Source organism: Phocoena sinus, chromosome 5 (genome assembly GCF_008692025.1).
Source record: "Phocoena sinus isolate mPhoSin1 chromosome 5, mPhoSin1.pri, whole genome shotgun sequence".
NCBI classification, from domain to species: Eukaryota; Metazoa; Chordata; class Mammalia; order Artiodactyla; family Phocoenidae; genus Phocoena; species Phocoena sinus.
The window spans coordinates 66,220,290-66,233,693 of record NC_045767.1 but is presented as its reverse complement, the minus strand read 5'-3'; the positions used below and the strand labels follow the sequence as shown (position 1 = coordinate 66,233,693).

At 38.4% G+C, this 13,404-nt stretch overlaps 1 protein-coding gene across 2 annotated transcripts in view; it reads right to left on the bottom strand.

Moving 5' to 3' along the window:
* Nucleotides 1-13,404, bottom strand: part of NSUN7 (NOP2/Sun RNA methyltransferase family member 7) — a 62,584-nt gene that overhangs the window by 7,702 nt on the left and 41,478 nt on the right. For both annotated transcript variants that reach the window (XM_032633776.1, XM_032633775.1), the window contains exon 10: nucleotides 13,102-13,219. In XM_032633776.1, the coding sequence (XP_032489667.1) occupies nucleotides 13,102-13,219 (118 nt within the window). The remainder of the gene's footprint in view (nucleotides 1-13,101; nucleotides 13,220-13,404) is intronic.

The window sequence follows — 13,404 nt, the reverse complement described above, 5'->3', positions numbered from 1 at the left end:
GAGAAATCTCAACTGATACCACAGAAATACAAAAAAAAAAGAAAAGAAAAAAAACAGAGAATACTGTGAAAATTATATGCCAACAAATTCAACAACCTAGAAGACATGGACAAGTTTTTAGAAACATAGAGCCCACTAAAACTGAATCAAGAAGAAACATAATTTGAACAGACTGACCTCTAGAAGTGAAATAGAACCTGTAATTTTAAAAACCTCTGCAAACAAAAGTCCAGGACCAGATGGCTTCACAGGCAAATTCTACCAAACATACAAAGAAGAACTTTTACCGATACTTCTCAAACTCTTCCAAATGATTCAAGAGGAGGGAACACTCTCAAAGACATTCTATGAAGCCACCATCACCCTGATACCAAAACCAGACAAAGATACCACCAAAAAAGAAAATTAGAGGCCAAAATCTTTGATGAATATAGATGCAAAAATTCTCAACAAAATACTAGCAACCCGAGTCCAATATACATAAAAAAGATCATACACCACGACCAAGTGGGATTCATCCCAAGTTCATAAGGATGGTTCAACAAATGCAATTCAATCAATAAGATACACCACACCAACAAAATAAAAGACAGAAACCACATGATCATCTCAATAGACGCAGAAAAAGCATTTGACGAAATTAACATCAATTCATGATAAAAACTCTTATCAAAGTGGGTATAGAGGGAACGTATCTCAACATAATAGCAAAATTATGACAAACCCACAGCCAACAGAATACTCAATGGTGAAAAACTGAAAGGCTTCCTGCTAAAATCTGGAACAAGACAAGGATGCCACTCTCACCACTTCTACACAACATAGTATTGGAAGTCCTAGGCCCAGCAATCAGACAAGAAAAAGAAATGAAAAGTATCCAAATTGGAAGGGAAGAAGTAAAATTGTTATTATATGCAGATAACATGATACTATATATAGAAAACCCTAAAGACTCCACACAAACTACTAGAACTGATAAATGAATTCAGCAAGGTAGCAGGATACAAGATTAATATACAGAAATTGGTTGCATTTCTTTACACTAACAATGAAATATCAGAAAGGGAATGTAAAAAAACAATACCTTTTAAAATCACACCAAAAACAATAAAATAGGAATAAACTTGACCAAGGAGGTGAAAGACTTATATGCTGAGAATTATAAAACATTAATAAAGAAAATTAAAGATGATTCAAAGAAACAGAAAGATATCTCATGCTCTTGGATTCGAAGAATTAATATTGTTAAAATGGCCATACTACCCAAAGCAGTCTACAGAATTAATGCGATCCCTATCAAATTACCCATGACATTTTACACAGAACTAAAACAAATAATTCTAAAATTTATATGGAACCATAAAAGACCCAGAATTGCCAAAGCAATCCTGAGGAAAAAGAACAAAGCAGGAGGGGACTTCCCTGGTGGTACAGTGGTTAAGAATCTGCCTGCCAATGCGGGGGACATGAGTTCGATCCCTGGTCTGGGAAGCTCCCAGATGCCGTGGAGCAACTAAGCCCATGTGCCACAACTACTGAGCCTGCGCTCTAGAGCCCACAAGCCACAACTACTGAGCCCATGTGCCACAACTACTGAAGCCCGCGTGCCTAGAGCCTGTGCTCTACAACAAGAGAAGCCACCGCAGTGAGAAGCCCGTGCACCACAACGAAGAGTAGCTCCCACTCGCCACAACTAGAGAAAGCCCGCGCACAGCAACAAAGACCCAACAAAGCCACAGATAGATAGATAGATAAATAAATAAAATTTTAAAAGAAGAACAAAGCAGGAGGCATAACTGTCCCAGACTTCAGACAATACTACTAAGCTACAGTAATCAAAACAGTGTGGTACTGGCACAAAAACAGATATATGGTCAATGGAACAGAATACAGAGCCCAGAAATAAACCCACACACCTATAGGTAAATAATCTTCGACAAAGGAGGCAAGAATATAAAATGGGAAAAGGACAGTCTCTTCAGCAAGTGGTGTTGGACAGCCACACGTAAATCAATAGAGTTAGAACACACCCTCGCACCATACACAAAAATTAACTCAAAATGGCCTAAAGACTTAAACATAAGACATGACACCATAAAACTCCTAGAAGAGAACATCGGAAAAGCATTCTCTGACATAAATCGTACCAATGTTTTCTTAGGTCAGACTCCCAAGGCAATAGAAATAAAAAAAATAAATAAACAAATGGGACCTAATCAAACTTACAAGCTTTTGCACAGAAAGGGAAGCCGTTAAGAAAATGAAAAGACAACGTACTGAATGGGAGAAAATATTTGCAAACAATGCAGCCAACAAGGACTTAATTTCCAAAATATACAAACAGCTCATACAACTCAACAACAACCCAATCGAAAAACTGGCAGATCTTAATAGACATTTCTCCAAAGAAGACATACAAATGGCCAGTAGGCACAGGAAAAGATGCTCAACATTTCTAATTATTAGAGAAATGCAAATCAAAACTACTTGAGGTACCACCTCACACCGGTCAGAATGGCCATCATTAAAAAAATCTACAAATAACAAATGCTGGAGAGAGTGTGAAGAAAAGAGAACCCTCCTACACTATTAGTGGGAATGTAAGTTGGTGCAGCCACTGTGGAAAACAGTATGGAGGTTCCTTAAAAAAGGAAAAATAGAAGGGAATTCCCCGGCGGTCCAGTGGTTACGACTCCACACTTTCACTGCTGAGGGCCCGGGTTCGATCCCTTGTCAGGGAACTAAGATCCCACAAGCCGTGTGGTGCAGTCAAAAAAAAAAAAAAACCTAAAAACTGAATTACCATATGATCCAGCAATCCCAATCCTGGGCATATATCCAGACAAAACTATAATTCAAAAAGATACACGCACCCTATGTTCAGAGCAGCACTATTCACAACAGCCAAGACATGGAAACAACATAAATGTCCACTGACAGATGAATGGATAAAGAAGATGTGGTACATATATATGCAATGGAATACTACTCAGCCATAAAAAAGAATGAAATAGGACTTTCCTGGTGGTGCAGTGGTTAAGAATCTGCCTGTCAGTGCAGGGGGTACAGTTCCGAGCCCTGATCCGGGAAGATCCCACATGCCACGGAGCAACTAAGCCCGTGTGCCACAACTACTGAGCCTGTGCTCTAGAGCCCTCAAGCCACAACTACTGAGCCCGTGTGCCACAACTACTGAAGCCCGCGCGCCTAGAGCCCGTGCTCCACAACAAGAGAAGCCACTGCAATGAGAAGCCCGCGCACCGCAACGAAGAGTAGCCCCCACTCACCACAACTAGAGAAAGCCTGCACGCAGCAACGAAGACCCAACGCAGCCAAAAAAAAAGAACAAAATAATGCCATTTGCGGCTAGAGATTATCATGCTAAGTGAAGTCAGAAAGAGAAAGACAAATACCATATGATATCACTTATATGTGGAATCTAAAATATGACACAATTGAACCTATTTATGAAACAGAAACAAACTCATAGACATAGAGAACAGACTTGTGGTTGCCAAGAGGGAAGGGGGGTGGGGGAGGGATGGAGTGGGAAGCTGGGGTTAGCAGATGTAAGCTATTATATATAGAATGGATAAACAACAAGGTCCTACTGTATAGCACAGGGAACTATATTCAATATCCTGTGATAAACCATAATAGAAAAGAATATTTTTTAAAAAGAATGTATATATATGTATAACTGAATCAGTTTGCTGTACAGCAGAAATTAACACAGCATTGTAAAGTCAACCATACGTCAATAAAAAAAAGAACAGAATGTCAAAGCAGTACAATACTATTATAAAATAAAAGCTCTAGTATTTCACGTTAGCTCATAGTTTATTATACTTCCCAAGTTTCCCATCTTTAAACAACTATGCCAAGAACCTTTCAACAAATTAAAAACTCTTCCCCAAGTCACTAATATGTTAATAAAAAGGCTTCCATTATCAAAACAGGTAAATATGTATAGTAATCACAAACGTATAATCCAAAGAATTCCTTTACCTCCACATGTCAGAATACAAAAAGTACGACTTCCTTCTTTTGGTTACTTTTTGCACGATTACAATATAAAAATATGGCCTATCACTACATTATTCTTCTCAATCACTTTTGAGATTAATAGATGACTTATGTGGTGTTCAAGAAAGTATATACCAAAGAAAAGACTTTGTGTCAGAAATACAAAAATCTCTAATCACTAATATGTTTAAACTAAAATTTTAGTTTTTATATTTAATATTTAATTTTTCATTCAATAGTAAATGGTTCATTCATAAACAATAATTGTTATAGTCCCATGCTTTTATAAATAAAACATGTAATCAAAAGAATAAATTTTCCACAAAAGTTAAAATATCAGGAACTCTTATTAATAATTTTGTATGTTATATTCTGAAGTTTAAAACCATTTCAAATTTATATTTATTCACTCATTTGCCTACTATGTGAAAAACACATAAATAAAATATTAGCTCTCTTAAATAGTTTACAGTTTAGTTGGAGAAACTAATTGGTATACAATAATATAAAGAAGACCACATACGAATGCTGAGCCAAGTAGAGACAAAATTATGTAGGAGTACAGAATAAGGTACAATTAATTGTGGCCATGGGAGATAGCAAATATGAAAACTTCACAGAGGAAGGAGCATTGGTGCTATGTCTTGAAGAATAAGTAGGTTTCCAATAAGGCAAAGACAGGATTCTACACAGAAAGAAGAACATGAACAAAAGCACAAGTGTCACGAAGATGTGTGTTCAGGGAACAGCAAGTATTTCCATGTGGCTGAGGCAGAGAGTGAGTAAGAGGATGTAGAGGTCACTTAGGATGTGGGCAGACACACATGACCTCAAATGACATGCCAAAGAGTCTGGCCAATAGTGGTGCTTAATAAAATGTTTGTGCTGAAATAAGCCGAAATATAATAGCTGTGTAGGTTCTACACAGCTAGTCACTCCTCTTACCAACCCTGTAACCAACAAACTGAATTTCTGAAGCCTATTCGTCTATGTTCTCTACACAAATAGAAAGCATCAAAAAAAATAATTCACTTATATATTAAATAAAGAATACTCACTGAAAATAATTATTTCTTACCAATGTAAGTTTTGGATTTTTGTCACTTAGATATATCTAGCACCTAGAAAAGTGCCTGGTATATAGTAGGTATTCAACAAATATTTAATAGACCATGATATATTTTAGCTACATACATGTTATCTTTTCTAATAGTAATAACAATCCATAATCAACACTGGTAAAGTTACCATACAGAAATTGGCCCTGCATAACAAAATGATCTTCAAACCCCAACTTACAGTCTATTTCTTTGAATAATAAAATAAGTTAATACCCAGAGCCCAACTCATACCTGACTTAGATGATGACATTTGGGAATTTTTGAGTTGGTGATACTTAAATGAGATTTTGGATTTAGAATTGATCTTGGAATGGGTGAAGACTTGAGAATGTTGGAGTGAGATAAATGTATTTTGTGTATGAAACAGACATCAATTTTAGGGGGCCAGAGAGTGGACTATTGTGGGTTCAGTAGTGTCCCCCCCACCAAATTCATGTCCACCCAAAACTCCAGAATGTGACCTTATTTGGAAATAGGGTCTTAGCAAAGGAGCTAATACTGGAGTAGGATAAACCCTAGGTCCAATATTGGTGTCCCTACAAGAAGAGAGGATATACAGAGACACACAGGGGAAGAAGACCATATGAGGGAGGCAGAGATTGGAGTGATGAAGCTACAAGCCAAGGAGCACCAAGGATTGTTAACAAACACCAGAAGCTGGAAGAGAGTCACAGAATAGATTCCCTCTCAGAGGCCCTAGAGGGAATCACCCCTGTCAACTACTTGATTTTGGACTTCTGGTCTCCAGAACTGCGAGAGAATCAATTTCTGTTGTTACAAGTCAACAAGTTTAGGATAATTTATTGTGGCAGCTCAGGCAAATAATACACATGGAAAAAGGAATTTTGCAGATGTAATTAAGGCTCAAATTAGTTAACCTTAAGCTATGGGTATTATCTCAGTGGACCTGACCTAATCACAGGAGCCATCCAGGTCTACAGGTTAGAGACAGAAGAAATCAGAGATTCAAAGCACGAGCAGAGTATAATGCACTATTGTTGGCTTGAAGATGGAGGAATGGCAAGTGGCAAGGAATGAATGTGGTCTCTAGAAGCAGAGAGCAATCCTGGATTGACATCCAGCAAAGAAACAAGGACCTCAGTCCCACTACCACAAGAGTGAGGATGGAAGCAAATTTTCCCCCAGAGTCTCCAGCAAAGAATTCATCAGGCTGACATCCTGAGCAGAGAATCCATCCATGCCATCCAGACAACTGACCTACAGAACTCTGAGTTAATTAACAGGTACTGTCTTCAACTGCTACATTTGTGGTAATTTCTTAAGCATAAATAGAAAGCTAATACACAATGGCTCACATTTAGTGAGGAGAAATGCCAGACTGTCATGGCAGGCAGTGGAAGATAGGATTAAAAGCCTCAGAGGAGTGAGCTTGCTTCAGTGGATGTACTATTAGGGCTCAAGAACTCTCCAGAGGAATATGTTGAGAGGAGGGCCCAGAAGATACACATTTTATCAGAGCAACAAGGAGTGTGCTGCTGGGAGGGCGCTAGCAGCACTCATGAGTTCACTGGTGGCTTCCCTCCTTAGGCCAGGCCTGACAGTAGGAGAGGCCATTATAGAACTGGGCTCACTAAGAGCAATGAGAATAAAGATCCTGAAACAACAGAGGCGAGTGGGCAAAGTACCCATCAGAAGCCAGGTGTATGTGATTACTGATTATCTTAATGAGCACCAAGGCTAGAAGAGCAATCCAATCCCACTCATGCACTGTTTATCTTCCCTATACTCCACCTTTACTAGTAACAGAAAATCAAAACACAGAATACAACCTATCAGGACCTAAGCTTCAAGCTCACAGACTGTTCACTATTAGAAAATATTTAGCATTAATTCACCACCATGTTAAAATGTCAGATGAGAAAAAACATTCAATCATATCATTAAATGCTGCAAAGGCTTTTGATAAAACTAGGCATCCATTAGTGATTTTAAAAATCTCTTATTACGATCCTGGCATAAGTATAGACATACAGATCAATGAAACAGAATTGAGAGGCCAGAAATAAGCCCATTCATCTATGATCAACTGATTTTCAACAGGGGTGCCAAGACCATTCACTGTAGAAAGAATAGTCTCTTCAACAAACGGTGCTGGGACAACTGGATATCCACATGCAAAGGAATGAAGTTGGACCCCTACCTCATAACATATACAAAAATTAATCAAAATGGATAACAGACATAAACGTAAGAGCTAAGATTACAAAATGGTTGGAAGAAAACATAGGCATAATTCTTCATGACCTTGCATTAAATAACAGTTTCTTAGATATGATACCTAAAGCACAAGCAATAAAATAAAAAACAAATAAATCGGACTTCTTCAACATTATAAACTTTTATGCATCAAAGGACATTATCAAGAAAGTAAAAAGACAGCCCACGAATGGGAGATAATAATTGCAAGTTATATATGTGATAAGGGTATGATATACAAAACATATAAGGGAGTCTTACAATTCAACAATAAAAAAGACAAATACAATCATCCCTTGGTATGAGGGGGATTGGTTCCAGGACACCCCTTGGATACCAAGATCCACAGATGCTCAAATACCTTATATAAAATGGTGCAGTATTTGCATATAACCTAAGCACATGCTCCTATATACTTTAAATTATCTCTAGACTACTCATAATACCTAATACAATGTAAATGCTATGTAAATAGTTGCAGCAAATTCAAGTTTTGCTTTTTGTAAATTGCTGGAATTTTTTTCCAAATATTTTCAATCTGTAGTTGGTTGAATCCTCAGATGTGGACCCCTCAGACATGGAAGGCCAACTGTAACACAATTTTTTTTAATAAATTTATTTATTGTATTTATTTATTTTTGGCTGCGTTGGGTCTTCATTGCTGCTCATGGGCTTTCTCTAGTTGCAGCAAGCTGGGGCTACTCTTCGTTGCAGTGTGCAGGCTTCTTGTTGCGGTGGCTTCTCTTGTTGTGGAGCATGGGCTCTAGGCACGAGGGCTTCAGCAGCTGTGGCATGTGGGCTCAGCAGTTGTGGCTTGCAGGCTCTAGAGCGCAGGCTCAGTAGTTGTGGCACACGGGCTTAGTTGCTCCGCGGCATGTGGGATCTTCCTGGACCAGGGCTCGATCTCGTGTCCCCTGCCTTGGCAGGCGGATTCTTAACCAGTGCGCCACCAGGGAAGTCCCATAATACAGTTTTTAAATGGGCAAAGAACCTGAAGACATTGTCCAAAGAAGATATATAAATAGTTAATAAGCACATGAAAAGAAGCTCAACATCATTAGTTCCCAGGAAAATTCAAATCAAAACCACAGTGACAAAGATTGGCCAAGACGGCAGAGTAGGAAGACTCTGAGCTCACTTCTTCTCACAAGCACACCAAAATCGCAACTATTTGCAGAACAACCATTGATGAAAAAGTCTGGTACCTACCAGAAAAGATCTTCTACAACTAAAGACATAAAGAAAGAGCCACAAGACAGGTAGGAGGGGCAGACTTGAAATATAGCTAAGTTCCATAACCCCAGGTGGGTGACCCACAAATTGGAGAATAATTAAATTGCAGAGGTTCTCCCACAAGAGTGACAGTTATGAGCGCCACATCAGGCTCCCCAGCCTGGGGGTCTGGCACCAGGAAGACAAGGCCCCAGGGCATTTGGCCTTGAAGGCCAGTGGGACTTAATTTCGGGAGCCCCACAGGACTGGGAGAAATAGAGACTTCACTCTTAAATGGCACACACAAAATCTCACATGTTCTGGAACCCAGGGAAAAAGCAGTAATTTGATAGGAGCCTGGGCCAGACCTACCTGCTGGTCTTGCAGAGTCTCTCAGAGAGGTGAGGGGCGGCTGCACTCACCCTGGGTGCACAGACACTGGTGGCAGCCATTCTTGGGAGTTCCTTCTACCACATGGATGCTGATACTGGCAAACACCATTGTGGAATCCTCCCTCTAGCTCATTAGCACCAAGACCTGGCCCCACCCAACCCAACAGCCAGTGCTGGGACAAATCAGGCCAAGCAACTAATTGGGTGGGATACAGCACCACCCATCAGCAGACAGACTGCCTAAAGACCTCCACATCTGCCTCTGGACACAGCCATGCCCAATAAAGGGCCCAGGGCCCATTTCCACCCACCAGTGAGCAAGCACCAGCCCCAGAATCCTCTGGGCCTTGCCTCCTCTAGACTCTGGACCAGGCTGACCCAACATAGGCAGACACCAGATGCAAGAAAACCACAATCCCACAGTCTGCAAACCTATTCTGTCCAGACCAGGCCAGACCCTGCCCTGGGACCAGCTGGGCCCTGGCCTTGCCCATTAACAGGCCAACACAAGCTTCAGGACACCCCAGACTCTGTACCCAACTGTGTCAGGATCTGCTCCCCTTCCCTGCCTCACCCCCAGCCATGTTATATCAGCTCTGGGATGTCTGGGCCCTGCAACCAGACTCCAGGACCTGGCTCTTGATGTCAGTAGTCCAGCACTAACCCTAGGACCCAGCTTCAAACACCAGTGGGTGGGTATCCCATAGATTTTGTAAGGTTGTGTTTTCATTTTCATTTGTCTTGAGGCATTTCCTCATTTCTTCTTTGATTTCATTGTTGACCCATTGGTTTCTTAGTAGCATGTTGTTTAGTCTCCATGTGTTCATTCTTTTCCTGTTTTTCTTTCTGTGGTTGATTTCTGATTTCATACTGTTGTGGTCAGATAAGATGTTTCAAATCATTTCTATCCTTTTAAATTTGTTGAGGTTTTTTTTTATGACTTAGTATGTGGTCTATCCTAGAGAACATTCCATGTGCCCTTGAAAAGAATCTGTATTCTGGCTTTTTTGGAAGTAGTGTTCTGTAGATATCAATTAAGTCCTACTGATCTACTGTGTCATTTAGAACCTCTGTTGCCTTACTGATATTTTGTCTGGATGATCTGTCCATTGATGTCAATGGGGTGTTAAGGTCTACTATTATTGTATTATTGTCAGTTTCTCCCTTTGTATCTGTTAGTATTTTCAAAGAACTTATACCTACCCGTCTCAAACTATTCCAAAAAATTGAAGAGGGAACACTCCCAAATTCATTCTGAAGCCACCATCACCCTGATACCAAAACCAGACAAAAACACTACAAAAAATGAAAACCAAAGGCCAATATCTTTGATGAATATAGATGCAAAAATCTTCAAAACAAGATATTAGCAAACAAAATCCAACAATATGTAAAAAGGATAATACACCATGATCAAGCTGTAATCATTCCAGGGTAGCAAGGACAGCTCAATATACGCAATCAATCAATGTGATGATACACCACGTTAACAAAAGGAAAGACAAAAACCACATGATCATCTCAATAGACAGAAAAAGCATTTGACAAAATTCAACACCTATTCTTGATAAAAACTGTCACAGAAGTGGGTATAGGGGGAACATATTTCAACATAATAAAAGCCATTTATGACAAACCCACAGCCAACATAATACTGAACAGTGAAAAGCTGAATGCCTTCCCACTAAATTTAGGAACAAGACAAGGATGCCCAGTTTCACCACTTCTACTCAACATAGTATTGGAAGTCCTAGCCCCAACAATCAGATAAGAAAAAGAAATGAAAGGTATCCAAATTGGAAGGGAAGAGGTAAAATTGTCACTATTTGGAGATGACATGATACTCTATATAGAGAACCCTAAAGTCTCCACACAAAAACTATGAGAATAAATGAATTCAGCAAGGTAGTAGGATACAATATTAATATACAGAAATTTGTTGCATTTCTTTACACTAACAATGAAATTTCAGAAAGTAAAAAAAAAAATCCTGTTTAAAACTGCATCAAAAAAAATATCTAGGAATAAACTCAATCAAGGCAGTAAACACCTATATGCTGAAGACTATAAAACTTTGTTAAAGAAACTGAAGATGATTCAAAGAAATGAAAAGATATCCCATGCACTTGGATTGGAAGAATTAATATTTTTAAAATGGCCATACTACTCAAAGCAATCTACAGATTTAATGCAATCCTTATCAAAATACCCATGATATTTTTCACAGAACTAAAACAAATAATCCTAAAATGTATATGGAACAACAAAAGGCCCAGAATTATCAAAGCAATCCTGAGGGAAAAGAACAAAGCAGGAGGCATAACCCTCCAGACTTCAGACTATACTACAAAGTTACAGTAATCAAAACAGTGTGCTGTTGGTACAAAAACAGACATACAGTTCAGTGGAACAGAACAGACAGCCCAGAAATAAACCCACAAACCTATGATCAATTAATCTTTGACAAAACAGGCAAGAATATACAATGGAGAAAAGACAGTCTCTCTCGAAGACTTGTTGATGTGGTATTGGGAAAGCTGGACAGCTACCTGTAAATCAATGAAATTACAACACTCTCTCACACCACACACAAAAATAAACTCAAAATGGTTTAAAGACCTAAATATAAGATTTGACACCATAAAACTCCGAGAAGAGAACATAGGCAAAACATTCTCTGACATAAATTGAGCAGTATTTTCTTAGATCAGCCTCCCAAGGCAATAGAAATAAAAACAAAAATAAACAAATGGGACCTAATCAAACTTACAAGCTTTTGCACAGCAGGGGAAACCATTAAAAAAAATGAAAAGACAACCTAAGGAATGGGAGAAAATATTTGCAAACAATGCAACCAACAAGGACTTAATTTCCAAAATATACAAACAGCTCATACAATTTAACAACAAAAAAACCAACAACCCAATCGAAAAACTGGCAGAAGACCTTAATAGACATTTCTCCAAAGAAGACATACAGATGGCCAGTAGGCACATGAAAAGATGATCAATGTTGCTAATTATTACAGAAATGCAAATCAAAACCACAATGAAGCATCACCTCACACTGGTCAGAATGGCTCTCATCAAAAAGTCTACACATAATAAATGCTAGAGAGGGTGTGGAGATGTTCCTCTATTTTTGCCATATTACATTCTTAGAACCATATCCCTGACAGACAAATCAAGAGTCATCCACACTAACGATTTTGGTCATATACCTGAAATAATTCTCTTTGCCACTAGATGGAGATTTAGTTAATGCTGTGTTGAGAAGCTGGCAGAAAAAAGGTTGGCTGTTAGCTACCAACAAGAATTACTAAATAAGGAAGCAAAGTAAGAAGGGAAATACGGATGTGGTTACAAACATGTCCACCTTTGAACTGGCAAAGGAAAAATATCTAATTAAAAGGAGAGAGCAAACCATGTACACATTAAGATGCTACTATAAGAATTACAGTAAAAGTTCAGAACAGGAGAAATAAGTAAAAAATAGGAGACATTTTAAAATACCTTATTAACTGTCACAGTCTTAAAGGACTAATTGGTATCATATAGTAATCTTAAATATACTCCTTATCTTGACGTCCAGAGTTTGGATGGAGTATTACTGTTTTTCTTCTCTGCCCCTAGTTTATTATAGCATTTTACCCAGAAGCTACTATGGTTATTCAAGCTATTCTTATCTTAGTCCTTGTGGGTACCAAAGGCTAAATGGGTCTAAGAAACACATGTTTTCAGATAATAAACATCCAATTTTCTCTCTATTTTCTAAGGTTATTTTATACTCTTACTTTCTTCTACTGAAGCACAGATGTATCTAAAACTCAGGGTATAAAGTTTATACTCAATTTATCCAGAAATCAATCAAGTCCAAGCCCAAATGCCTTTAGCCTTATTTAACAATAACAACATAAACAATAATCTTTTAGTGTACAAGAGAATGCACATGCCAAGCCATTGTAAAGGCTTTACAGAATCTACTTTAAAGTTGTAAGAAGTTAGGCTATTTGGTCATATTAAAGTCTAATAAAAAGGAACTGAAACGTCTTCTACTTCTAACTCAGAAAATCAAAATTTTTCACTTTCAAAAATATTTGGTTGAGGTGTTTAGAAGAATCCTTCCTTTCTTACCTATAAGATTGTACTTTAGTCCCGTGGTCTTGAAATTCCAGTGCTTTCTTAACAACAGCTTCATTTTCTTCTGGATAAACTGAATATGTGCAGTAAACAACTGCCTGAGCTCTAGTAACTATATTTAAAGAAGATGGAATTAATATAATGACCCCAGTAACAATCCTAAACAAATCTGTTATGTTTTCAAACATCTGTCTGTACTAATACCACATGGTTTTGATAGGAATTATTTCTACAGATGCTTGCATGGCTCCCCTTTAAAGCATGTATTAGTAATGTAGTCTGTGGCCAATAAATAAA